Raw genomic sequence first — 27,249 nt, 5'->3', positions numbered from 1 at the left:
AGGAAGTGACTGACCCCTGACTCCTAATGATTTCCTTTTTAAAAAAAATTCTCTTGTAGTGCGGGACTTGAAAGATTTCGGACGCAAAGAGACCCCACAGTGAAGCTGTGTTTTAAAACAACACACACAATGAGGAACCGAGGAAGTCGAGTTGGAAGCGCGAAAGCGAAATTCTTCTGATTCCGCAGACAGAGAGGGAGAGAAGAAAGCGAGGTGAAAGCGGGAATGGTTCACACCGGCACGATTGGTCTGAGCTGTGAAGGGGTCGGATGGACGAGGACATAACGGTTCCTCTGGATGGCTGCAGACGCTGCCGGCTGTCCCCGGGCGGAGTTCGAGCGCAGTGAGTTCGGGAGTGGCCCAGGCTCCCCGCAGCAGAGACCCAGATGGAGAGCCGGCTCGGACTGAGGTAGGGACAAAGCGCTTGCTAACCCGGGCAAGCTCCTAGGAATCAACCCCCCCCCCCCCCCCTTCAAAATCTCCAACCCCCCCCCCCTTTCAAAATCTCCAACCCCCCCCCTTCAAAATCTCCAACCCCCCCTTTCAAAATCTCCAATCCCCCCTTTCAAAATCTCCAACCCCCCCCTTTCAAAATCTCCAACCCCCCCCCCTTCAAAATCTCCAACCCCCCCCCTTCAAAATCTCCACCCCCCCCCTTCAAAATCTCCAACCCCCCCTTCAAAATCTCCAACCCCCCCCCTTCAAAATCTCCAACCCCCCCTTTCAAAATATCCAACCCCCCCCTTCCAAAATCTCCAATCCCCCCCCCTTCCAAAATCTCCAATCCCCCCCTTCCAAAATCTCCAATCCCCCCCCCTTTCAAAATCTCCAACCCCCCCCCTTCAAAATCTCCAACCCCCCCTTTCAAAATATCCAACCCCCCCCTTCCAAAATCTCCAATCCCCCCCCCTTCCAAAATCTCCAATCCCCCCCTTCCAAAATCTCCAATCCCCCCCTTCCAAAATCTCCAATCCCCCCCCCCTTTCAAAATCTCCAACCCTCATTCATCCCGGTTTCAGAAAACTGAACGGGTTGCGGGTGGTCAGTCAGCCCTCCAGCTGAACAAGGCTAACGGGGATGGCATTTCTGGGTGAGTGTGGATGGGCGGCAGAGGAGTCTGACCCACCAGCCCGGGGTCTGGCAGATTTATTCTGCATATTAAATCATACCCAGATTTGATGGTGTGAACGCAAGTTACTGGCTAGCCTGTTTAAAAAATAAACTCTTAGCCCCGCAGAGTAACTTTAAAAAAATAATTTCAAGAGTGCCCAATTCATTTTTTCCAATTAAGGGGAAATTTAGCATGGCCAATCCACCTACTCTGCCCATCTTTTGGGTTGTGCGGGTGAAACCCATGCAAATACGGGGAGAATGTGCAAACTCCACACGGACAGTGATCCAGAGCCGGGATCGAATCTTGGACCTCGGCGCCGTGAGGCAACAGTGCTAATTTGCCTTATTTCAATTATTAAAAAACCCCACAGATATATTTTTGGTGCATTTTAAGGAGTGAGATATTAAAACTGGCAAAATGGACCGTTGAACATAGAACATAGAAAATACAGCACAGAACAGGCCCTTCGGCCCACGATGTTGTGCCAAACCTTTGTCCGAGATTAAGAACAAATTAATCTACACCCCATCATTCTACGGTAATCCATGTACCTATCCAATAGCCGCTTGAAGGTCCCTAATGTTTCCGACTCAACTACTTCCACAGGCAGTGCATTCCATGCCCCCACTACTCTCTGGGTAAAGAACCTACCTGTGACATCCCCCCTATATCTTCCACCATTCACCTTAAATTTATGCCCCCTTATAATGGTTTGTTCTACCTGTGGGAAAAGTCTCTGACTGTCTACTCTATCTATTTCCCTGATCATCTTATAAACCTCTATCAAGTCTCCCCTCAACTATCCACAATTCCACCATTCTTCGTATCGTCTGCAAATTTACTGACCCACCCTTCAACTCCCTCATCCCAATTCATTAATGAAATTCACAAATAGCAGAGGACCCAGAACTGATCCCTGCGGTACGCCACTGGTAACTGGGCTCCAGGCTGAATATTTGCCATCCACCACCACTCTCTGACTTCTATCGGTTAGCCAGTTCGTTATCCAACTGGCCAAATCTCCCACTATCCCATGCCTCCTTACTTTCTGCAGAAGCCTACCATGGGGAACCTTATCAAATGCCTTAGTAAAATCCATGTACACTACATCCACTGCTTTACCTTCATCCATGTGCTTGGTCACCTCCTCAAAGAATTCAATAAGACTTGTGAGGCAAGACCTACCCCTCACAAATCTGTGCTGACTATCCCTAATCAAGCAACGTCTTTCCAGATGCTCAGAAATCATTTCCCTCAGTACCCTTTCCATTACTTTGCCTACCACCGAAGTAAGACTAACTGGCCCATAATTCCCAGGGTTATCCCTATTCCCTTTTTTGAACAGGGGCACGACATTCGCCACTCTCCAATCCCCTGGTACCACCCCTGTTGACTGTGAGGACAAAAAGATCATTGCCAACGGCTCTGCAATTTCATCTCTTGCTTCCCATAGAATCCTTGGATATATCCCGTCAGGCCCGGGGGACTTGTCTATCCTCAAGTTTTTCAAAATACCCAACTCATCTTCCTTCCTAACAAGTATCTCCTCGAGCTTACCAGACTCCTTCACACTGTCCTCTCCAACAATATGGCCCCTCTCATTCGTAAATACTGAAGAAAGGTACTCGTTCAAGACCTCTCCTATCTCTTCAGACTCAATACACAATCTCCCGCTACTGTCATTGATTGGACCTATCCTCACTCTAGTCATTGTCATATTTCCCACATATGTATAAAAGGCCTTGGGGTTTTCCTTGATCCTACCCGCCAAAGATTGTTCATGCCCTCTCTTAGCTCTCCTAATCCCTTTCTTCAGTTCCCTCCTGGCTATCTTGTATCCCTCCAGCGCCCTGTCTGAACCTTGTTTCCTCAGCCTTACGCAAGTCTCCTTCTTCCTCTTAACAAGACATTCAACCTCTCTTGTCAACCATGGTTCCCTCACTCGACCATCTCTTCCCTGCCTGACAGGGACATGCATATCAAGGACACGTAGTATCTGTTCCTTGAACAAGTTCCACATTTCAATTATGTCCTTCCCTGACAGCCTATGTTCCCAACTTATGCACTTCAGTTTTTGTCTGACAGCATCGTATTTACCCTTCCCCCAATTGTAAACCTTGCCCTGTTGCACGCACCTATCCCTCTCCATTACTAAAGTGAAAGTCACAGAATTGTGGTCACTATCTCCAAAATGCTCCCCCACTAACAAATCTTTCACTTGCCCTGGTTCATTACTAAGTGCCAAATCCAATATGGCCTCCCCTCTGGTCGGATAATCTACATACTGTGTTAGAAAAGCTTCCTGGACACACTACACAAACACCACCCTATCCAAACCATTTGATCTAAAGAGTTTCCACTCAATATTTGGGAAGTTGAAGTCACCCATGACTACTAACGTGTGACTTCTGCACCTTTCCAAAATCTGTTTCCCAATCTGTTCCTCCACATCTCTGCTGCTATTGGGGGGCCTATAGAAAACTCCCAACAAGGTGACTGCTCCTTTTCTATTTCTGACTTCAACCCATACAACCTCAGTAGGCAGATCCTCCTTGAACTGCCTTTCTGCAGCTGTTATACTATCTCTAATTAACAATGCCACCCCCCTACCTCTTTTACCACCCTCCGTAATCTTATTGAAACATCTATAACTAGGAACCTCCAACAACCATTTCTGCCCCACTTCTATCCAAGTTTCCGTGATGGCCACCACATCGTAGTCCCAAGTACCGATCCATGCCTTAAGTTCACCCACCTTATTCCTGATGCTTCTTGCGTTGAAGTATACACACTTCAACCCATCTCCGTGCCTGCAAGTACTCTCCTTTGTCAGTGTTCCCTTCCCCACTGCCTCATTACGTGCTTTGACGTCCTGAACATTGGCTACCTTAGTTGCTGATCTACAAATCCGGTTCCCATTCCCCTGCCAAATTAGTTTAAACCCTCCCGAAGAGTACTAGAAAACTGCCCTCCCAGGATATTGGTGCCCCTCTGGTTCAGATGCACCCCGTCCTGCTTGTACAGGTTCCACCTTCCCCAGAATGCGCTCCAATTGTCCAAATCTCTGGTGCCCTCCCTCCTACACAATTCCTGCAGCCACGTGTTCAACTGCACTCTCTCCCTATTCCTAGCCTCGCTATCATGTGGCACCGGCAACAAACCAGAGATGACAACTCTGTCTGTCCTGGCTTTTAACTTCCAGCCTAACTCCCTAAACTTGTTTATTACATCCATACCCCTTTTTCTACCTGTGTCGTTGGTACCAATGTGCACCACGACTTCTGGCTGCTCCCCTTCCCCCTTAAGGATCCTGAAGACACGATCCGAGACGTAATGGACCCTGGCACCCGGGAGGCAACAAACCATCCGAGAGTCTCGCCCGTGCCCACAGAACCGCCTGTCTGTACCTCTAACTATTGAGTCCCCAATAACTAGTGCTCTCCTAATCTCCCCCCTTCCCTTCTGAGCCCCAGAGCCAGACCTCGTGCCAGAGACCTCGTGCAGCCTACCCCAGCTAGGTAATCTCCCCCAGCAGTATCCAAAGCGGTATACTTGTTGTTGAGAGGAACGACCACAGGGGATCCCTGCACTGACTGCTTCCTCCTCTTCCCACCTCTAACTGTTACCCAGCTACCATTGTTCTCGAGTGTAACTATGTCCCTGTAGCTTCTATCTATCACCCCCCTCAGCTTCCCATTCAGATGAGAACACTCTCCATTCAGATACGGCCAGAATTCTCCGGTGGTCGCGATTCAATTTTTCCGCTTGCAACGCAGCCCCGCTAGCGGGCTGCAAAGCGGAGTGCTGTGATTTCAATCAGAAATTCCATTGACAAGTGGCGGGAAGATATAATCCCACTGCCAGTGAATGGGGCACAGCTGAGAAAGATGCGGTTGGGGGACCGGAGAATCCCACTCACTGTTTTCCCCAGCCTCCGGAGAAGCCCCTCTTCAGCGCTGGTATAGCATTAGCAATTTTTACAACAGCAACTTGTATTTATGCCTCTAACATGATAAAACTTCCCAAGATGCTGCACAAAATTTGCCATGAAACCACACCAGGAGGGGGCGGCATTGTGGTGCAGTGGTTAGCACTGCTGCTTCACAGCACCGAGGTCCCAGATTCGAACCTGGTCCTGGGTCACTATCCGTATGGAATTTGCAGATTCTCCCCGTGTTTGCGTGGGTTTTGCCTCCACAAGCCAAAGATGTGCAGAGTAGGTGGATTGGCCATGCTAAATTACCCCTTAATTGGGGAAAATTAATTGGGGAAAATTATTCGGGTATTCTAAACTTTAAAAAAAAAGAAACCACATGAGGCTACATTTGGACAGAGGTTTGGGCAGAGAGGTCAATTTAAAAGCAGTAAAGAGGGAATTCCAGAGCCTGGGTCAAGGTAGTTGAAGGCATAGCCACCAGTGTTGCTGCAATTACAATTGGAATGCCCAAGAGGGCAGAATTAGGTGTATGCTGATCTCTTGGTAATTAGTTCTCTGCAGCCGAACGTGTAAGTGCTGAAAGCTGTGTTGACTGCCCGGTGTTCATGGTTCAGGACATGTCAGGATGGGAGAGGAAGGATCCAGTCGGCATGGTCCACCAATGACATAGGACTGAGAAAAAGGTTCTGCCGAGGGGGTATGAGCAATGAGAGACTAAATTAAAAAGCAGACCACAAAGATAAAAGCTCAAAGGTTTTTATGGGGGAAACAGATTTCAATTTGTGCGACATTGGCACGGGTACTGGGGAAAGATGGAACTGCACCATTGGGACGGCCCTTACCTGGACTATGCTGGGTCCAGTTTACCAGCAAATTGTATAATTAGGGCCGTATAAAGGACTTTAAATAAAATAGTGGGGCGGGAGGAGCGTTCACGTGAGGGGGAATTTCAAAAGTTAAGGAGAAAGGACACGGCAATAGTGCAGATAAATAAAACTCGCAAATAAGGTCAAAGTGGTGAAATATGGTTGTTAATAATCTTTTTATTGTCACAAGTAAGCTTAGATTAACACTGCAATGCAGTTACTGTGAAAAGCCCCTAATTGCCACATTAAATTAAAGACTTTTTACCTGACTGAATTCAGAATTTGGAACTAGATAGATGAATTGATAGCACAAACAGAAATAAATGAGAATGAAATGATAGCCATTGGAGCATTATGGTTAAAAGTGGCCACAGTTGGGGCCTGAATATTCAAGGGTGTTTGACATTTCGAATTACGGGAAGAAAGGAAAAGAAGGTGGGATGGCTCAGTTAATAAAGGATGAGATCAGTAGAATACTGAGAAATGATCTTGGTTCAGAGAAACAAAAATGTAGTATCAGTTTGATAAGAGGTAGCAAAGGAAAGAAGTCACTGATGGGAGGGGTTGTAGGCCTCCTGATAGTAGCCACACTGTAAGACTGACTATAAATCAAGAAATAATGGGGGCTTGTAAGAAATATACTGTAATAAGCATAGCAAGAAATGTCCTGTAAAATAAGCATAGGAGATTTTAATCTTAATATAGATTGGACAAATCAAATTAACAAAAGTAGACTGGAGGATGAGTTCAATGAGTGTATTTGGGATAGTTTCTGAGAATATATCCTGGAACCAGCCAGGAAACAGGCTATTTTAGACCTCGTAATGTGTAATGCAACAAGATTCATTATTAATGAATTAATAATAAAGGATCCTCTAGGTAAGAGTGATCATTAAATGTTTTTCACATTCAGTTTGGTGGTGAGAAATTTGGGTCTTAAATTTAAATATAGAGAAATACAAGGGAAGAAAACAGAGTTGGCTGAAGTGGGCTGGTTAGATAGGTTAAAAAGTAAGTTAGTAGGGAAGTAATGGCAGACATTTAAGGAGACATTCCACAGGTCTCAACAAATAAATATTAAATTGAGAGTCTATGCATCATCCATGGTTAACTAAGGAAGTTAATGATGGTATCAGTTTTTCAACTATTCTTGGGTTTCTTTATCCCAAATAAGTGTTGATTCCTTGGCGAGTCATACTAGGTAGTAATTAAAAATGAGAAACAAGGAAATGGTAGAAACTTTGAACAAGTGTTTTGTATCTGTCTTCACTGTAGAAGACACAGAATCCCATGAACAGTTGAAAATCAATAAGCAAAAGGGAGGGAGGAACTTTCAGGATCACAAGAGAAAACGTTATGGGAAAACCAATGGGGTTAAAGGCTGACAAATCCCTTGGGCCTGATGGCATGCATCCTCACGTCTTAAAGTAAGTGGCTACAGAGATAGTGGATGCATTAGTTATAATCTTCCAAAATTCCCTAGATTCTGGAAAGATTCCTATAGATTAGGAAACTACAAATGTAATGTTGCTATTAACTAAGGGAGGGAGACTGAAAGAAGAAACCATAGGCCATCTGTCACTGGGAAAATGGTGGAATCTATTATGAAATGAAATGCATGTAGTAGCGGGAGATTTAAAACAACAGGATACAATCAGGCCAGGTCAACATGGTTTTGTGAAAGGGAAACTCCGATTGAGAAATTTATCAGAGTTCTTTGACAATGAAGCAGGATGGATAAAGGGAAACTAGTAGATGTAATCTATTTGGATTTCCTAAAAGGCATTTGATAAAAGACAATTGCACAAGGTAAGCACTCAAGATGTTGAAGTGATAATCTAGCATGGATACAAGATTGGCCAACTAACAGGAAACTGAGTCGGGCCATTTTCAGATTGGCAAAATGAAGCTAGTGGAGTGCTGCAGAGATCGGCGTTGGGGATTCATCGATTTATGATCTATAATAATGACTTGGATGAAGGGATTGACTGTATTGTAGCCAAATTTGATGATGATTCAAAGATAGTTAGAAAGCAAGTTGTGAGGAGGAAACAAAGGGGATATAGATAGGGAGTGGGCAAAAAATTGGCAGATGGAGCATAATGTGGGAAAATGTGAGGTGTCCACTTTGGTCGGAATAATAGAAAAGAAGTATACTATTAAATGGAGAGAGAGAGACTACAGAATGCTGTTGTACAGGGGCATGGTGGTGTCATTGTAAATGAATCACTAAGTCAGCAGGCAGGTCAGCAAGTATTAAAGAAGGCAAACCGAATGTTGGCCTCTACTGCTACTGGGATAAAATATAAAAGTGGGGAAGTCTTGCTGTGGCTGTACAGCAAATGTTTGAGACTGCAAAATGCGGTCTCGGCCTCCATACAGGAGAGATATACTTGCTTCGGAAGCAGTTCAGAGGAGTTTCACTAGACTGATTCCTGTGTTTAAGGTTTGTCTTATGAGGGAAGGTTGGACCTAATATCAGTGGAATTTAGAAGAGTGAGAGGTGATCTTATTGAAACATGTAAGGCCTAATGGAGTTTGACAGGGTAATTTCCCCTCGAGGGGAAACTGGAACTAGGAGGCACAGCTTAAAAATAAGGGATCTCCTTTTTAAGATGGTGATTGGGAATTTCTTCTCTGAAAGACTTTGGAATTCTGTTCCACAGGGAATAGTGGAGACTGGATGGTTGAATGTACTCAAGGCTGAGTTATATTTTTGATTGACAAGGGAGTTAAGAGTTATGGAGGCAGGCTGAAAAATGGAGTTAAGGACACAATCAGATCAGCTATGATCATACTGAATGTCGGAATAGCCGTCTGAGGGTCCAAATGGGTTAGTTTTGCTCCTATTACTTTTCTTATGTGGGGCTAGTGGAGATTACAGAGATGGGGAGGAATGATGCCATTTATGGACTTGGAAACGAGGATGAGAACTTTAAAATTGAGGCGTTGCTCAACCAGAAGACCGTGCCGGTCAACAAGCACCATGAATGGTGTCTGAATGGAACATGTTACAAGTTGGGAAATGGGCAACAGAGTTTTGGATGACCTCAAGTCTGAACACGATAAATGTGGGAGACCAGTCAGGAGTGCATTGGAATAGCCAAGTCTGGAACTACATGAATGAAGACTTCAGCTGTAGATGAGCTGATGCAAGGTCAGAATCAGGCTGTGTTACAGAGGTGAAAGTAAGGGGTCTTAGTAATGACAATTCAACTCTGGGTCAGATATGACACTAAGATTGCAAACTGGTTCAGTTTCAGACAACTGCCAGGGAGAGAGATGAAATTGGTTGGTAGTCATTCTTGTGACTCCGAGACTGACAATTTATTGGTATGTGACTGAATTCTGGTGTGTTTTGATGTGGACTGGAGTGTATTAAAAACTTAGCTCCACCTCTGTGCCATAAAAGGCATTGGAGAGATGATCACTTGCTTCCCTTGTTCAATTTTAGAATCTGGGTGTGGTACAGAGGGAAGGCCTTACAGTCTCTTGTGGAGAAAGACATCGAGGAAGAATTGAAACTTCAGAAATGGGAGGGATTGGGCCGGGTGTAAGGTTTAAGTGTTAAAAACTTGAATCCTGACCCAATCCCACCTCCAGCTTGCCCAAATCTGGCTTTAACATTTCTAAAAAATATATTTTATTCCAAACTCTACAGAAAGTTCCATATTCATAAAAGTAAAATCAAATTACAAACACTCATTTTTCATCTCTTTTGCAAACTTAACTAACTCTACACGCCCCCCCCCCCCCGCCCCCCCCAACCCCACTCATTGGCAACAAACAGATCCTTGAAAACAGAGATGAACAGCTTCCGTCTTGTTTAGAAATCATCCTCCGACCCTTAAGGACAAACTTAATTTTCTCCATTTTCAGAAATCCTGCCACATCCACAACCATGCCGACGCCCTCGGTGGCACCGCCGATCTCCAACGCAGTAGGATCCGTTGCGGGGCGATCAGAGAGGTGAAGGCAATGACATCGGCCCCCTCCCCTCCAGCAGCTCCGATATACCAAAGTTTGCCACCAAAGGGCATGGCTTCACCATCCACCACCCCCACGATCTTCGGCAAAGTCTCAAATATCGACGTCCAAAACTCGCCCAAGTTTGGGCAAGACCAAAACATATGCACGCGATTCGCTGGTCCCCCTTCGCACCTCTCACACCTATTCTCCACATGCGGGAAAAACCCACTCATACGCGCATGAGCCATATGAGTCCTGTGAATCACTTTAAATTGTATCAGACTCGCCTCTTGCACAGAGGGAGGTCGAATTCACCCGATACAATATCTCACTCCAGACCCCTACCCTCAATGCGACTCTTAGCTCCTCCACCACTTCCCTTTTTTCTTTTCGAATGAAGCCCTGCCTGTCTCCAGCAATCACCCAAATATGTCCGGGATTCTCCCCTCCCCCAATTCATCGCTTAATAAGAGTCGATCTAACAGCGTATGTCTTGGCAGCTGAGGGAACGAGGGAAACTCTTTTTGCACAAAGTTCTGCACCTGCATGTACCGAAATTTGCTCCCTCTCGGGAGTTGATGCATTTCCTTCAATTCCTCCAGTCCCGCGAACCTCCCCTCCACAAATAAACCTCGGATCCTCTCATCCCCTCCCTACTCCAACTCCTATAATGAATTGCGTCTACTCCTGCTGGCGCAAATCTATGATTTCCACAGATTGGCGCCAATACTGGTGTCTCCCCCCCCCCCCCCCCCAATCTAAAGTGCCACCTAAACTGGTTCCAAATCTTAAGGAATGCCACCACCATGAGACTCGCTTTATACCAGGTCGGGAGAACGGGGGTGGGCCCATAACCAGCGCCTTTGGACCCGCCCCAGAATATTTGGTGATGCCAGCTCCCCCTGCCCGCTGTCCCCTCTGCAAGAAGGCACGCAAATCCTGGATGTCTTACCTGCCCAAACAAAGACTGAAAAAACTCTATCCACCCTCACAGAAAACATTTTGTGGAGGAAGATTGGGAGGGTCTGAAACACGAACAAAAACCTCGGGAGAATGTTCATTTTTTGGTCTGCACTCTCCCTGCAAACGAGAGCGGGAGAGCATCCCACCTCTTCAGGTTCCCTCTCACCCTGTCCACCAAGCTGCCCAAGTTCCATTTGTGCATCGTGGCCCAATCGTGAGCCACCTGAATACCGAGGTACCTAAATCTCGTCTTGACCAGATTGAACGGCAACGCCCAGGTCCGCCCCTGAGAATTCACCGGACATACCTCGCTTCTCGACATGTTTTGAGTTTATACCCTGAAAAGGATCCAAACTTCCCTAACTGTCCATTGTTTTCTCCATACATACAAACGGATCCGAGATGTTTAGATCTTCCACGTCGAGAGATACCCTTTGCTCCCTGTCTCACCTTACTATGCCTTTCTAGTCCTTTGATGTTCGAAGTGCAATGGCCAGGGTCGCTATAGCTAGCACAAATAACAACAGAGATAGCGGGCAGCCCTGTCTCGTGCCCCCCTAAAGCGTATTGGTCCTCATACTCGGCGTGGGATCGGCATAGAACCATATAATTTACAGTGCAGAAGGAGGCCATTCAGCCCAGCGTGTCTGCACCGGCCCTTGGAAAGAGCACCCTACTTAAGCCCACACCTCCACTCTCTCCCCTTATCCCAGCAACCCCACACAACCTTTGGGACTCTAAGGGGCAATTTAGCATGGCCAATCCACATAACCTGCACATCTTTGGACTGTGAGAGGAAACTGGAGTACCCGGAGGAAACCCACACAGACACCGGGAGGAAGTGCAAACTCCACACAGACAGTCACCCGAGTCCGGAATTGAACCCGGGTCCCTGGAGCTGTGAGGCAGCAGTGCTAACCATTGTGCCACCGTGCCACCCACCAGTAGAGCAATCTTATCCAGGAGATGAACGTTGACCCAAACCCGAACCGTCCCAGGACTTCGAACAGGTAGCTCCACTCCACCCAGTCAAACACCTTCTCCGCATCCATAAAACTAAACTTCTGGCACCTTCCGCCTAGTCTCGGTCATCACCACGTTTAGAAGCCGCATAATGTTACTCAACAACTGTCACCCCTTGATTTTCAGAGACCACATCCGGCAAGAACCCCTCCAATCGCCTTACCAAAACCTTCGCCAGCACCTTCACGTCTTTATTCAACAAGGAAATGGGCCGAGAAGACCCACACTCCACCGATTCCTTCTCCTTCTTTTGAATCAAGGAGATGGATGCCTGCGTCAACGTGGCCGACAATTCTCCCATGCTCACAAATCATTATACATCCCCAGGGGATGCGGTGGCAGCACTTTCCGGCTTTCTGGTGCCTTTTTCAATTGCATCAGCCCAATGCACTCCGTTATCTCTTTCAGTCGCCGTCCCTTCCCCCCCTCAACCGGGAATTCTAACTATCTAGTGAGTGCTCCATTACCGTAACCTCCGTCCGGGGCTCAGACCTATACAGCCCCATATAAAATGCCTCAAATGCCCTGTTAACTTTTCCGGGGTGGTCACCAGCAACTCCCCACCCCCCCCAATCCCTAAACTGTACTATCTCCCATGTGGGCTCCTACCATCTCAACTGATGGGCTAACAGGTGGTTTGCCTTCTCCCCATACTCCGACAACTTGCATGACGGAGCTGGCCCACTGCCTTCCCTGTGGATACCAGATCGAGCTCCACCTGCTGCCTCTTTCTTTCTGCTGATAGCTCTCTAGGGGCTGCTGAATTCCGCCAGTCCACTTCCACAATGGCCACAACCAACCTCTGCGTCTCTGCCCTCTCAACCTTATTCCTGTGGGCCTTGTAAGATATCACCTCCCCCTAATCACTGCCTTCAACGCTTTCCAAAATGTGGAGGGTGAAGCCTCTGTGTTCTGATTAAACTCCATGTAGCCCTCTAACATCAAGGCTACCTTCTCACAGAACTTCTTGTCCGCTAGGAGGGCCAAATCTAATCTCCACAGGGAATGCTGAGCTGTGGCTGTTTCCAAGCCCCCTCCACCATGGTCAATTAATGAGATCCAACGTCCACGCTGGCCCCCAGTGCCTTCTTAATAAAGTCCATACTGTCCAAATTTGGTGCATAATTATTAACCAATACAACCGGCGTCCCACCCTCTTGTTAAACACAATTGCAACCCCCCTCGACTTTGAATAAAACCCTGCTTGGAATGTCTGTCCAATCCATCTCCTTCTTAACCTCGTCTGAACCTTTACCCTCAACTGTGTTTCCTTCAGGAAGATCGCACCCCCCCCCCCCAAGCTATTAAGGTCCGCCATCCCAATCTAACACGAAAATCCCACTAACTCCAGGCCTCTCTCTAGTTCAGAATCACCCAAAATGGCGAACCACTCCATTCCCATCTATGCCTAGCCACAAAAAATACCCGCGTCACCAGCACATTCCCCTCCCCAACCCCCTCAAACCCTCCACCCTACCTAACCACACTGCCCCCCCCCCCCCCCCCCCCAATCCCTAGCTACCCTGTGCAACCCCCTCTCCCACACTGCTTCCGTTTATTAACATCCCTGCTAGCGTGGCAACCCCAACCTGGAGATCTACACAAAGGGTCCCACCCACATGCCCAAAGTTCCCCCCTCCCCCAAGTCCCCCCCCACCAGTCCTTAAAAAGAATCAGTCCAGGTCCCCCTCCCATTGAAGCTCTCTTTCCCTCCATGTCCATCAGGAGAACGAACCCAGGTCTCGGAGCCATCTCACCATCGACCATAACAAAAAGGCCAACACAGGCAGCAATAACGTTTCCGCCCCCCAAATCATGTTTCCTGAGTGTTATAACCCCAATGGAGGTGATGGGAAATTTTATGGTCCTGAACCCGAGATTGGGTTATAACAGTCAGGAAGCATGATTTGGGGGTCCACTAATGGAGGGATTGTGTATTTTTGAAAATGTTTTTGACAAAGTAATTTGTCTCCTCTGGCATGTTCAGATAATGTTCTTTGCCCTTGTATGTTTGGGGCTGGTTTAGCACAGGGCTAAAGAGCTGGCTTTTAAAGCAGACCAAGGCAGGCCAGCAGCACGGTTTAATTCCCGTACCAGCCTCCGCGAACAGGCGCCGGAATGTGGCGACCACAGTAACTTCATTTGAAGCCTACTTGTGACAATAAGCGATTTTCATTTCATTTTCATTTCACTTATCATTAACCCACAGTTTAGCCGGGTACAACATCCCAAATCGGACCTTGCACCACATTGGCCTTATTAAAGCCCGCTCACCCCTTGGATCCAATGTTCTGTTAGATCCGTATCCTATTTCCCTCCCTGCCACAGTCCCATGTGGACTTCGCACACCTCGCAATTCGTTCCTTCTCCTGGAACTTGTGCATCCAGATGATCCAATACCCTCAGCGGTTCTCCAGCTCTCGGCCTCTGACACAGTGACTGGTCGGCCCGACCTACCTCTTGGAGCTCTTCCAAGAACCCCTCCCTGACCAGCTTCCCAAACATCTTTGCCACGTAGTCGTAGTCGATGGCACTCATACCCTCCTCCCCCCCCCCCCCCCCCCCCCCCCCCCCGGCAATCCGACTATTCATAAATTTTGACGCTGGTCCGAGTCATCCCCTCTTGCCTTCAACAATTTATGGGCCTCTCTCAGCATTGCCACCACTGCCTCCAAAGCCACGATCTGGTCACTGCCCTGGCCATCTTTCCGATTGTCACTCCCTCCGACTCCATACGCTGCTCCACCTGTTGCAAAGTCCTGGGAAAAGGAGCTACTGCTCCCTTGATTGCCTTGTACAGGTCTTTCTGCATCTCCTGTCGATGTTTCTTAAATCCTCCTTTGATGAATCCATCTACTGATCCATAGGCAGTGGGCAGATGGTGCCGACATGGCAAGCTCTGCCATACTTTCTGTTGCTGCGCCACATGGGTCATCTGCCTCTTGAGTGGAGGTTTTATTTGATTTAAATTGGGTGTGGTAACCTGTCGAATTCCACATTGGAGGAGACACTTACACACTCCACCTGCTTTGCACTTTTCCCCACCAGAACTCCCATTAACTTGGTCGAAAGGGCCAAAACCTGAGCCTCCCAAGTAGGAGCCACCTTGTGTGCAACCGATCAGCTCATGGCCACCACCGGAATCTTCTCCTGCAGGATTCTCCGTCGGCGGGATGCTCTGCTTTGCCAGCAGCATACCCACGCCCACGGGTTTCCCGATGGCGTGGGCTGCCACAATGGAAAACCCCATTGGCTGGATGTGGAAACGGAGAACCCCATTGTGTGTGTGTGTGTGTGTGAGTGGGGGGGGGGGGGGGGGGGGGTGGGGGGAGAGATCCCGCTCCTCATGTCTGTGTTTTAACAGAGACGCAAAGATGGGCAGGAGGCTAGCGTACTCCAGTGTTATAGACTGGTACTTTAAATATTATACTGAGAATATGAAACTCATTGATATTCAAGATTTGATATTTATCTGTGATGGCCGGGTTTCCTGAGCCGCAGAAAACTGGCAGCTAAACCCATGCAAGGGACAATGGGATCCAGGAAGAATGCGCCTTTTCACTGCTGGATTCAGCATGCTTGCCTGGACAACTCTCCATAATTGGGGCATCCCCGACTCCCCCCCACCTATCCCCCCGCTACGTACTGTTCTGCCTTCTTACAACCTAAACTTTCTGAACATTAGAGCCTCATCCAGACAGCCGAGAGCTGCAAAACACGGTCAAACTTTACAGAAACAATTTTATTACTGTGTGCCATCCCTCGCCATTTAGCCCCCAATCACCAATCAGATTAGAGTCAGGCCGGTGGATGTGGCGGCCCCGCATGGCCGGCCGATGCCGCTCCCACCCTAATTCTTTAGAATTATTCAGACTAGTCCTGCCATCACAACTGCTGACTTTTATCAGTAATTTTCTGTAAAATGGACTTTTATCTGTAAAAGAGCCACAAGCGGGCGAGCCGTGGTTTGGCCACCCCTCTTCTAACAATTTTCATAGTAGTTTAGGAGTTGGTGGACTGCAAATCCTCTCTGCTGGAAGATATTGCATGAGTTAGGAAAGTGAAAGAAAAAACAAGGTGACCCTGATAACTGGTTCACTGCGATCCTGCAGATTTCCTGCATGCACTGACTAGTAAAGACCACTGGCAGCATCCCAGCTGTGGTACTGTGGACCGTGCTCCAGAACGAACCATGCATCTGGCTAAGCTGTTTCAATTCAATTACGTGACAATATGGAAAATTCACCATGTATGTTATCCTGCCCACACAAAGCAGGATTATTCCAACACTGCAGTTCCCTCCATATTAGCCTACTCCCAATGAAAAGTAAAGTGATCAACAGGGTCATCAGCATTGCCATGAAGTAGCACTTTGTAATAACCTTTTCACGAATGCTCGATTTGGGTTTCATCAGAAACGTTCAGTTCCACATCTCATTGCAGTCTTGTCCAAATGTGAACAGAAGTTGATTTTGAGGGATGAGGTGAGTGTTGTGTGATTGACACTTTGACCACATGTGGCCCTAAGAAGCTCGAGTTAAGCTGAAATCAATAGGCGGGGTGGGGGTGGGGTTGTGGCAGGAGAAAACTTTACTGGTTGGAGTCACCGAACACAAAGGAAGTTGGTTGTGTTTGTTGGAGGCCAATCATCTCAACTCCAGAACATTGGTGCAGAAGTTTCTCAAGGCAGTTCCCAGGCTCAACCATCTTCAGCTGACCTTTTTTCCATCATCAGGTCAGGAATGAGGATGTTCACACTTGATTACACAGTGTGAAGCTTCATTTTGGGTAATGATACAGTCCATGCTCGCGAGCAGCAAGATCTGGACAATGTCCAGGATTCAGCTGATAAATGGCCAGTCATTTTTGTGCCACTCGAGTATTAGGCAATGATCAGTTTTTAGCAATAGAGTGTGTCACTACCTCCCTTGACTATGGCATTAGAGTTACTGAGTTCTCTGTCACCAATATCCTGGAGCTGACCATTGACTAATGCTGAACTGGACCAGGCACATAAGTGCCCTGGTTTTGAAATCAGGTCAGACTTGGATAATTTGTAGTAGGTGGCTCACCTGGCTGCCCAAAGCCTCGCCATCACCTTGTTTGTGGGTCTAGTGTTTTAGTCCCTGCTATTTAAGGGCAGGATTTTCCAGTTCTTCTCACGGGTGGGATCTTCCGGTCACGTCAGAATCGTCAGGGATTTAAAACCTGCCACGGTGGGGCTGAAAAATCTCGACGTAAATTGCACCCGAGTCACTCGTGCTCACTTTCCTGATGATGCACACACTCATTACATACACGCTCAGCCTGCTGCAGGCAGCGACACAATTCCAAATCTGAAATGGTAATGAATTTGAGCCAGGCCATACCAGTGGGTTTGCAACGCTGACTTGAATTCTGTTGTTCTTCAGATGAGAGCTTTTCCCAATGAAAATATTGTACTCGGTAATTGCTAAAACATCCACTGATGTGCAGGAAAGGGCAATGATGCACCAAAACTGCTTGGCAAGTTAACCAGTTTGATACCTCTTGTAAAATGAATGGGCTGTGAATTAAATATCTATGCTCATTTTCCATTATGGAATCTGTTTGTAGTGCTGCCAAATATCAGTGTTGTTCACATTTATTAAAAGAACATCTGTATTTGGTCTGATGATCCTTAGGATATGGCCATTTGCATGATGGCTGTGGCACATCACTGGGTTCAAGATGGCCTCAAGGTCTGTTGTATTCAATGGGCACTGATCTAAAATTAGTTGTTTTTTTTGTTGCGCCAACTTCGTGTTGATAGCACTTGTGTTGACTGCCTATTCTCTAAAGTATTTAAAGACTCTTCTTGAAATGACTGAACTGGCGTTTCCAAATCTCCAAATGAATGCATCTGTTGTATTATATTGCGGACATGTTCAGAATTCAGTAGGTGCAGCATAATGTATAATGACCAGCAGCTTGAGTAATTTGACAATGTGCGACCCAGTTTTAAAAAAAAATATGCAGCCAGACCCATGAATTAGTTTGAAGTGAAAATATGAGAAGTCCTGCAACTTGGCCTCCGGTGCTCTCGCTATTTGATGATAAATAATTAAATGAAGCGGGGGAGAAAAATGGGTACAAAGCAAGAAAATAAAACACGAGTAGGTGGGAGGCAAGAAGCAACTTAAAAAAAAAATAATGTCAGTATACTTTTCAGTAATTAGTCCGACAAATAAGCTATTTGGAAACTCAAATTGCCCATTCGGTGTTGTGAAAATGAATTGCTTCCATTTGATTACAAATATTTTATACACTATTGGCTGGAATTTTCACCAAGTCCGTATACTCGGGTACCCTTTAAAAATTGCAGGTGGGTCCCGATTCTGGGATTCCTGACCCCATTCCTGCGCTGTCTGATTTTCAGGAATGCCTTTAAAGGGTGTGAGCTGTTTCTGGTCAAAAGCTCGGACAAGCATTCCTGACCTGGCCGGCTCCATTGCTGAGATAGGCATATCCCAATCCTCCACAGTTTTCATGGAGTCAGGACAGACTTTAAAAGAGTCATGGTTCATGGCACCTCAGACATGCCATGAACAATAGTCTGCATGTGGGGACTTTTTGAAAGGTGAGTTCGAAAGATCATCCACATGCCCTCCCATTCCAAAATATGTCTCCCCCCCCCAACTCATCTGCACCCATTGCTCCTCATGCCCCTTGGCCAATTATGCACTTAATTCATCCTTCATGGCTCATCATACGTCAAACTATGCCTCTCCACCCAACCCCCAAGGCCCCTCATACCCTTGGTACCAAGCTACAGTACCTCCATGCCCATTTTTTGCATAGAACCAGCAAACCTCAATAGTGACAATGTGATGTGTAAAAGAAAATAGCTTTTTAAAAAGTAATTAATTATTTACTTTCCACTATGTAAAACAAGTAATTTCACTGCCTCCCAGATCAAATGGTCAATCAGATCATTTAAAGTATTAATAGCAGAAACTGCAAGCCCTTGAAACCTTTTGACGGTTTATAAAAAAACATTGCCAAATTGACAGCAGAGATCAGAGAACCAGACCTATCATGCAGCGTGTTCTCTAGGGCTCGGGTGTTTCAACAGAGTAATGGATTTCTGGGCTCACAGTCGAGCCTCATTATGTATGCTTTTACACATCCTATTGTCACAAATTATTCATTGGTTCTATCGAGTGTATAGTGAGTCAGTGGACATGGAAGTGCCAAAGTTTGGCATGGGGGCACAAGGGACCAAGGGGGGCATATGGAGCATGAGATAGCATGGATTGGGAATGGAACTGGATAGGGGGAGAGGAGGGCCTAGAGAGGCTTTCTGTTTAATTTTTTCACTAGGATGAAGAGCCATAGCAACAAGGTGGGCATCTTAACCAGCCTGCCTGTGAATCTGGCTGCCTCCGACCTCTTTTTCAGGTAATCTGGCCTGACTCTGCCTGAATCCCCCCCGCCCCCCAGTCCCCTGGAATCCAGCATTTGAAAGCACTTTTCCCGACTCCTGCTATCTGTCCAAATGACAAAAATGCAGGCCTAGCTGTGGGTAAAAGAAAAGAATGTCAGTGCTGTCATCATATACACCAGTATATCATGGTGCAGACACACACTGATTGGTCCCACTGTGTGTAAAATTAGTCAGTAAAGCATTCAGTAAAGCTGATGTTTTCATGTCTCTGAAGTTTTCATGTCTCTAAAGTTAACTTCTGATGTGATCATTTTGGAAGGCTGCTTGTAGAAACAGTAACTTTTTTTTCACTGTATGTTTCATATACTGGAAGCATTTTTTGTATTTTTTTATTCAAAGGGTGTCAAAGGTAGCTGTTCTACATGAATATATTGGGAGGAGACTGTATGAGGTTATCCCTTCGACATCCGTTCAAGATATCAAGGAGTTAATCTATGTGGAAACAGATTTCCCTGTTTCGGAGCAGCGCTTACTGTACAATGGAAAAGAGGTAACCTTGACTTTGAACTGGATGTGGTAGTGGTGCAGCAATGTGACTTGTTCAATTGTCTATGAAGGCTTAAAGGAAAACAAATCTTTTTCCTACACCGATTGGTAAAATCTGGCCATGCAGGGCCAAACCCTCCACAAAAATGTTTGTTTTTACAATAAGATCAATAGTGAAAGCATTCTCTGCTCAGTTGATGAAGCATGTGTCTGATATTTAGACTTTATTTCACTGCCAGAGCACACAATAGCTCTGCTTGTTTTAGCAATCATTATATAGGAAAAATCTCCTCTACCTTTTTATGGCCCACCTTAGTGCACTGCCTTCGCTTGGTTCCATTCCTATCTTTCCAATGTTTCCGGCACACTTTAAAAACATTTCTGCATGATCACCTTGGATGTTGATAAAAGTTTTATCATTGGAAAGCTTCTGATCCTGAGGCAGCACGGCAGCACAGTGGTTAGCACAGTTGCTTTACAGCTCCAGGGTCCCAGTTTCGATTCTGCACTGTCTGTGCGGAGTCTGCACATTCTCCCCGTGTTTGCGTGAGTTTCCTCCGGGTGCTCCGGTTTCCTCCCACAGTCCAAAGATGTGCAGGTTAGGTGGATTGGCTGTGCTAAATTGCCCTTGGTGTCTAAAAAGATTAAGTGGGGTTGCTGGGTAACGGGGATAGGTTGGCAGTGCGGGCTTAAGTGAGGTGCTCTTTCCAAGGGCCGGTGCCAATTCGATAGGCCAAATGGCCTCCTGCATTGTAAATTCTATGTCTATCCTCAGTTCAATGTTGTCCCTTGCTGACACCATCTATGGACATGAAGCCAGTTTTTGGCACCTAGCTCTATCTGAATTTTCTCCAACTCAACAGCGATGAGGCTAATCACTCTGTTTGGTGGCTGTGGAGAATTCTATAAATATGGGGCTGGATTCTCCGATTTGGAGACTATTTCTTTGGTGGTGTTTTATGACAGGAGAATTGGCGCAATATGGCCACCAATTCCCTGTTTTGCTGGGGGCTAGCAGGAAGGTAGCGTAGAGTACCCGGCTCTAGCTGCCGATACGGCTTGGAGAATTGCCGGGTCCGTGGCCGCGCATGCGCACGGCGGCGGCCTGCAGCGGCCGGGCCATGCTTCATGGCGGGTGCCGCAGGTGGACCCGGCCCGTGAAATAGTCCCCCTCCCGCCCCCCCCCCCCCCCTTCGTCCGTCTCGCGCACCCTGGACCGCCCCACCAGAGTGCTCCCAGCCTCAAATATGTCCACCCCTGCCCGTGGATTTGCCCTCCCCCGACTGTGGCGGCGCTGGACTGAGTCCTCAGCCGCCACGCCGAGTTTCCGACGGATGAGACCATACGTGTCCCACGCCGTCGGGAACTCGGTTGGTCAGGGGCGGAGCATCGGGGTGGTCGGGCCTGAGGCCGTGGATTTGTGGCGCAGAGTATGCCACTTTGGAGAGGGCACAGCATCGCGGACGTGGCGCCGCCCCCATTCTGTTGGGATTTTGGATTCTCCGGCCCGTCGTCGAGCGTGATTTCGACGTCGGCAACCGGAGAATCCAGCCCTTGGTTTTGGATCCCATAAGACCAGAAGACATAAGAGTAGAATTAGGCCACTCGGCCCATTGAATCTGCTCCGCTATTCAATCATGGCTAATATTTTCTCATCCCCATTCTCCTTCCTTCTCCCCATAACCCCTGATCCTCTTATTAATCAAGAACCTAACTATCTCTGTCTTAAAGACACTCAGCGATTTGGCCTCCACAGCCTTCTGCGGCAAAGAGTTCCACAGATTCACCACCCTCTGGCTGAAGAAATTCCACCTCATCTCTGTTTTAAAGGATCGTCCTCTGGTTCTATAAGATCCCCTGTCATCCTTCTAAACTCCAACGAATACAGACCCAGCGTCCTCAACCGTTCCTCATACGACATGTTCTTCATTCCAGGGATCATTCTTGTTAACCTCCTCTGGACCCTTTCCAAGGCCAGCACATCCTTCCTTATATACGGGGCCTAAAACTGCTCACAATACTCCAAATGTGTTCTGACCAGAGACTTATACAGCCTCAGAAATACATCCCTGGTCTTGTATTCTAGCCCTCTTGACATGAATGCTAACATTGCATTTGCCTTCTTAACTGCCGACTGAACCTGCACGTTAACCTTAAGAGAATCGTGAACAAGGACTCCCAAGTCCCTTTGTACTTCTGATTTCCTAAACATTTCCCCATTTAGAAAATAGTCTATGCCTAAATTCCTCTTTCCAAAGTGCATAACCTCACACTTTCTCACATTGTATTTAATTTACCACTTCATTGCCCACTCTCCTAGCTTGTCCAAATCCTTCTGCAGCCCCCATGCTTCCTCAATACTACCTGTCCCTCTACAGATCTTTGTAGCATCTGCAAACTTAGCAACAGTGCCTTCAGTTCCTTCTTCCAGATCATTAACGTATATTGTGTGTTATAACCTGCCTGCTTACCATTGGCTGGGGACTTATGACAATCCCAGAATCCTGTGGGAGTATGAGCTTCCCCAATGAGGGAAGTTGCTGCTGCTGTTATATATATATATATATATATATATATATATATATTATTGTAAATACATGTTATTACTTTGTATCCTTAAACTCGTGCTGGATTCTTCGTGTCCCTTACAAAACTGGCGACGAGGGTTAAAGTGAATAGCTGTCTACACTGCTGAAGCCACCTCCCTGGATTTTTGTTGGATACAGGTTGGAAGTTGTTTTCTATCATACCATGCCTCTGTACGGACGTTTGGATGTTTTTGATGCTAAGCTGGAACCAGTATGCACAACGGATGCGTTACTATTTCCGGGCAAACAATATCACCGAAAACGAGCGCCAGGTGGTCGTATTGCTCACCGCCTGCGGCCCTCATATGTTCGGGCTGATTAGGAGCCTTACGTACCCAGCTGCGCCGGACACCAAAACGTTTGATGACCTTGTGAATATAGTGGGGCAACATTTTAACCCAACCCTGTCCACGATAGTCCAGCATTACCGGTTTAATACCGCTGAGAGGACCCCTGGAGAATCCCTTGCCGACTTTCTATTCAGGCTACGCAGGATTGCGGAGTACTGTGACTATGGTGAGACCTTGTCAGATATGTTACGCGACCGTTTGGTTTGCGGTATTAACAATGCGGCCACCCAGAGAAAGTTGTTAGCTGAGCCAACATTGACTTTTCAACAGGCCATTCAAATAGTATTGTCCCGAGAGAGCGCAGAACGAGGAGTGCAGGAGCTACAAGGAATGAAAGTGCATGCCTTGGGGCGCAACCCCTTCCGTCCGAAAATGTCCCCCCGCGCTCCTGCGGTACTTTGGGCGAGGCGACGTCCGGACCGACGCCAGTGGCCATCGGACATTCCTCCCCGAAGGGAGCCTTCTCCAGAACCAATGGATGAGAAGCCATGTCCGTGTCAAACTTGTAGGCCCCGACCCCGTCGCGGACGCCGGTCCTGAGGGCGCCAGAGGCGCCGTCGTTCCGACCGAAACTGGGACCAGCCCAGGGGCCGTACCTTCCATGTGGATGAACCTGCGGCGACTACTCCTGAGGACGTGGAGACGGAGGAAGACTGCCTGCAGCTGCATTGTGTGACAGCTCCCCGTGTGGCCCCCATTAAGGTGCCAGTACGGGTCAATGGTCACCCGCTTGAGATGGAGTTGGACACTGGCGCAGCGGTCTCCGTGATCGCCCAGAGGACATCCGACCGCATCAAGCAGGGTATACAGACCCTTACATTAACCGACTCACAGGCCAGGTTGGCCACCTACACGGGGGAACCACTGGACATTGCAGGAATTACAATGACCCCTGTTGTTTATGGACGCCAGGAGGGGCGTTTCCCACTTATCGTGATGCGCGGCCATGGGCCCAGCCTGTTGGGTCGGGACTGGTTGCGCCATTTGCGGTTGCAATGGCAGCACATCCTCCAAACAGTTTCTGAAGGGTTGACTGAGGTGCTAGGACGATACCAAGATGTATTCCAGCCTGGCTTGGGGAAAATAAAAGGGGCCGTAGCCCGTATCCAAGTCGAACCAGGAGCCACGCCGCGCTATTTCCGGGCGCGCCCGGTGCCTTGCGCCTTGCTCGAGAAGGTAGAAGGGGAGCTCACTCGTTTGGGTATTATCAGGCCCGTCCGTTTTGCTGACTGGGCAGCACCAATTGTACCTGTAATGAAGCCAGATGCCACAGTTCGCTTGTGTGGCGACTATAAACTTACAGTGAATACGGCTTCCCGACTCGACCGATATCCAATGCCTCGCATAGAGGATCTCTACGCGAAGCTTGCCGGTGGACTCTCGTTCACAAAATTAGATATGAGTCGCGCCTACCTGCAGTTGGAGCTGGACCCTGCCTCCCGACCATATGTAACGATTAATACACACCGGGGCCTGTATGAATATACACGGTTGCCCTTTGGAGTATCCTCTGCCTGTGCTATTTTTCAACGTGTTTTGGAGGGCATTTTGAGAGGTTTACCACGTGTTACTGTCTACTTAGATGACGTTTTGATTACAGGGACGTCGGAGCAGGAACATTTGGAAAATCTGGAGGCTGTCCTTAGACGCTTTTCGGAGTCTGGAGTCCGTTTACGTCGCACAAAGTGCGTATTTCACGCAAAGGAAGTAGTCTACCTGGGTTAGCAGGTGGACTGCGAAGGTTTGCACCCCGTCGCAGAGAAGGTGCGTGCGATTCAACAGGCCCCCGCCCCGACTGACACTTCGCATCTTCGTTCTTTTCTCGGTCTCGTAAACTACTACGGGCAGTTCCTCCCCAATCTGGCAACTACGCTGGCCCCGTTGCACCTTCTGCTAAAGAAAAATCACACCTGGGTTTGGGGTCAGCCGCAAGAAACCCCTTTCCGGCGGGTAAAGCAACAATTGTCGTCGTCTGGGTTACTAACCCACTATGATCCTGGAAAGCCTTTGCTCGTCACATGTGATGCATCCCCGTATGGTATTGGGGCCGTCCTGTCCCACAAGATGGAGAACGGGGCCGAGCGACCGATAGCTTTCGCCTCCTGCACATTGACTGCAGCGGAGAAAAAGTACGCGCAGATCGAGAAGGAGGGCCTGGCAGTGGTTTTTGCGGTGAAACGCTTCCACCAGTACGTGTATGGCCGCCATTTCACTATCGTGACTGATCATAAGCCTCTGCTGGGACTTTTCAGAGAGGATAAGCCAATACCTCCCATTGCTTCTGCACGGATCCAGCGCTGGGCTTTGTTGCTTGCTGCATACGAGTATTCTCTGGAGCACAAACCAGGAACGCAGATAGCAAATGCCGACGCACTGAGCCGATTGCCTTTATCGACCGGCCCCATGTCGACCCCCACGACCGGTGAGGTGGTTGCAACCCTAAATTTTATGGACACCTTGCCTGTCGAGGCATCACAGATCCGTGAGTGGACCCAGACGGAGCCAGTCCTGTCAAAGGTTCGGCACATAGTCCTGTATGGTGGGCAGCATAGACAGCTCCCAGGCGAGTTGCGGGCATTTTCCTCCAAGCTGTCAGAATTCAGCGTGGAAGACGGCATCCTCTTGTGGGGGACGCGTGTGATTGTCCCGGAAAAAGGACAGGAGCTGATACTAAGAGACTTGCACAATGGGCATCCAGGTGTGACCTGAATGAAAATGTTGGCCCGGAGTTATGTCTGGTGGCCAGGCCTCGACACCGACATTGAGAAGGTGGCCCAAAACTGCTCCATTTGCCAGGAGCATCAGAAGCTTCCGCTGGCCGCGCCCCTACATCACTGGGAATGGCCAGGGCGGCCTTGGGCACGCTTGCATGCAGATTTCGCAGGCCCTTTTCAAGGATCCACGTTCCTTCTATTAATCGACGCCCAGTCTAAATGGCTAGAGGTGCATAAGATGCAGGGGACAACGTCCTGCGCAACAATTGAAAAGATGCGTTTGTCTTTTAGCACGCATGGCCTCCCCGAGGAGCTGGTCACGGATAACGGCACTCCATTCATGAGTGAGGAGTTTGCGAGGTTCATGAAGATGAACGGCATCCGCCATATCCGCATTGCCCCATACCACCCGGCTTCAAATGGGTTAGCAGAGCGCGCAGTGCAGACATTCAAAAGAGGCCTAAAGAAGCAGTCTTCCGGATCAATGGACACGAGACTGGCTCGCTTTTTGTTTACGTATAGGACCACCCCCCATGCAGTGACTGGGGTAGCTCCCGCAGAACTCCGAATGGGCCGGAGACTTCGCACCCGCCTTCGTATGGTTTTCCCGGACATTGGTGCAAAAGTACGCCGCACACAAGAACGGCAGGGACAGGGATTTTCTCGGCATCGGCCGATTCGGCAGTTTGCGCCCGGTGACCCAGTGTTCGTTCGGAATTTTGCTGGTGGTGCCCAGTGGGTTCCTGGCGTAATCTTTCACCAAACGGGCCCTATATCTTACCAGGTGCAAGCCCAGGGTCGTCTCCAACGCAAACATGTAGACCACGTTCGGTCCAGAAGACTATCCCCTCAAAAGATTCCCCGCCCCCGGAGCTCATTTCTACAGCCGCAGAGACCAGAGACAGGGGAAGGTAGTCCTCACAATCTTCCACTGGTGCCTCACTCAAAGCCTGCGCAGGTCGTTACAGAACTGAATGGAGATAGAGACGCTGACATGACGGAGGCAGCAGACTCTGACTCCGAGATGGAGACACAGGACGCATCAGAGGGGGAATCCTCGGGTCCACGGGCCGTGGATGTACAACCGTTACGCCGTTCATCACGGAAGCGCCGGTCTCCGTCCCGTTACACGCCGCCTGATTCAGCGCCGCGTGCAAATGGTGTCCGGCCTGCAGCAAAACGAGTCCGATGCCCTCCTTCGCCAGGGTCTTCGGTGGATTCCTTGGACTTTGGGGGGGAGGGATGTTATATCCTGCCTGCTTACCATTGGCTGGGGACTAATGACAATCCCACAATCCTGTGGGAGTATGAGCTTCCCCAATGAGGGGGGCGGAGAAACCATTAGTAAACTCCAAGTATAAATAAAGCTGGCTTGTTTAGGAACCAGCAGGAAGGAGTGTGCAGCAAGGGAAGTTGCTGCTGCTGCTGCTATATATATATATGTTATTACTTTGTATCCTTAAACTCGTGCTGGATTCTTCGTGTCCCTTACAAAATTGTGAAAAGTTGTGGTCCCAGCACAGACGCCTGAGGTACATCACTAGTCACCGAGTGCCATCTTGAAAAAGACCCCTTTATCCCCACTCTCTGCCTTCTGCCAGTCAGCCAATCCTCTATCCATGCCAGGATCTTACCCTTAACACCATGGGCTTTTAACTTATTTAACAGTCTCCTATGCAGCACCTTGTCAAAGGCCTTCTGGAAATCTAAATAAATCCCGTCCACTGGTTCTCCTTTGTCTAACTTCCTTGTTACCTCCTCAAAGGACTCCAAC

General features: G+C 48.1%; 1 protein-coding gene across 2 annotated transcripts in view; it reads left to right on the top strand.

The window, feature by feature from the left end:
• The window catches only part of sacs (sacsin molecular chaperone), a 155,715-nt gene that overhangs the window by 41,686 nt on the left and 86,780 nt on the right, over positions 1-27,249 (top strand). For both annotated transcript variants that reach the window (XM_072476859.1, XM_072476858.1), the window contains exons 2-3: positions 60-409; positions 19,677-19,827. In XM_072476859.1, the coding sequence (XP_072332960.1) occupies positions 387-409; positions 19,677-19,827 (174 nt within the window). In that variant the 5' untranslated portion in view covers positions 60-386. The remainder of the gene's footprint in view (positions 1-59; positions 410-19,676; positions 19,828-27,249) is intronic.

This window comes from Scyliorhinus torazame, chromosome 15, assembly GCF_047496885.1.
Source record: "Scyliorhinus torazame isolate Kashiwa2021f chromosome 15, sScyTor2.1, whole genome shotgun sequence".
NCBI classification, from domain to species: domain Eukaryota; kingdom Metazoa; phylum Chordata; class Chondrichthyes; order Carcharhiniformes; family Scyliorhinidae; genus Scyliorhinus; species Scyliorhinus torazame.
This window is presented reverse-complemented; position numbering and strand designations above follow the sequence as displayed.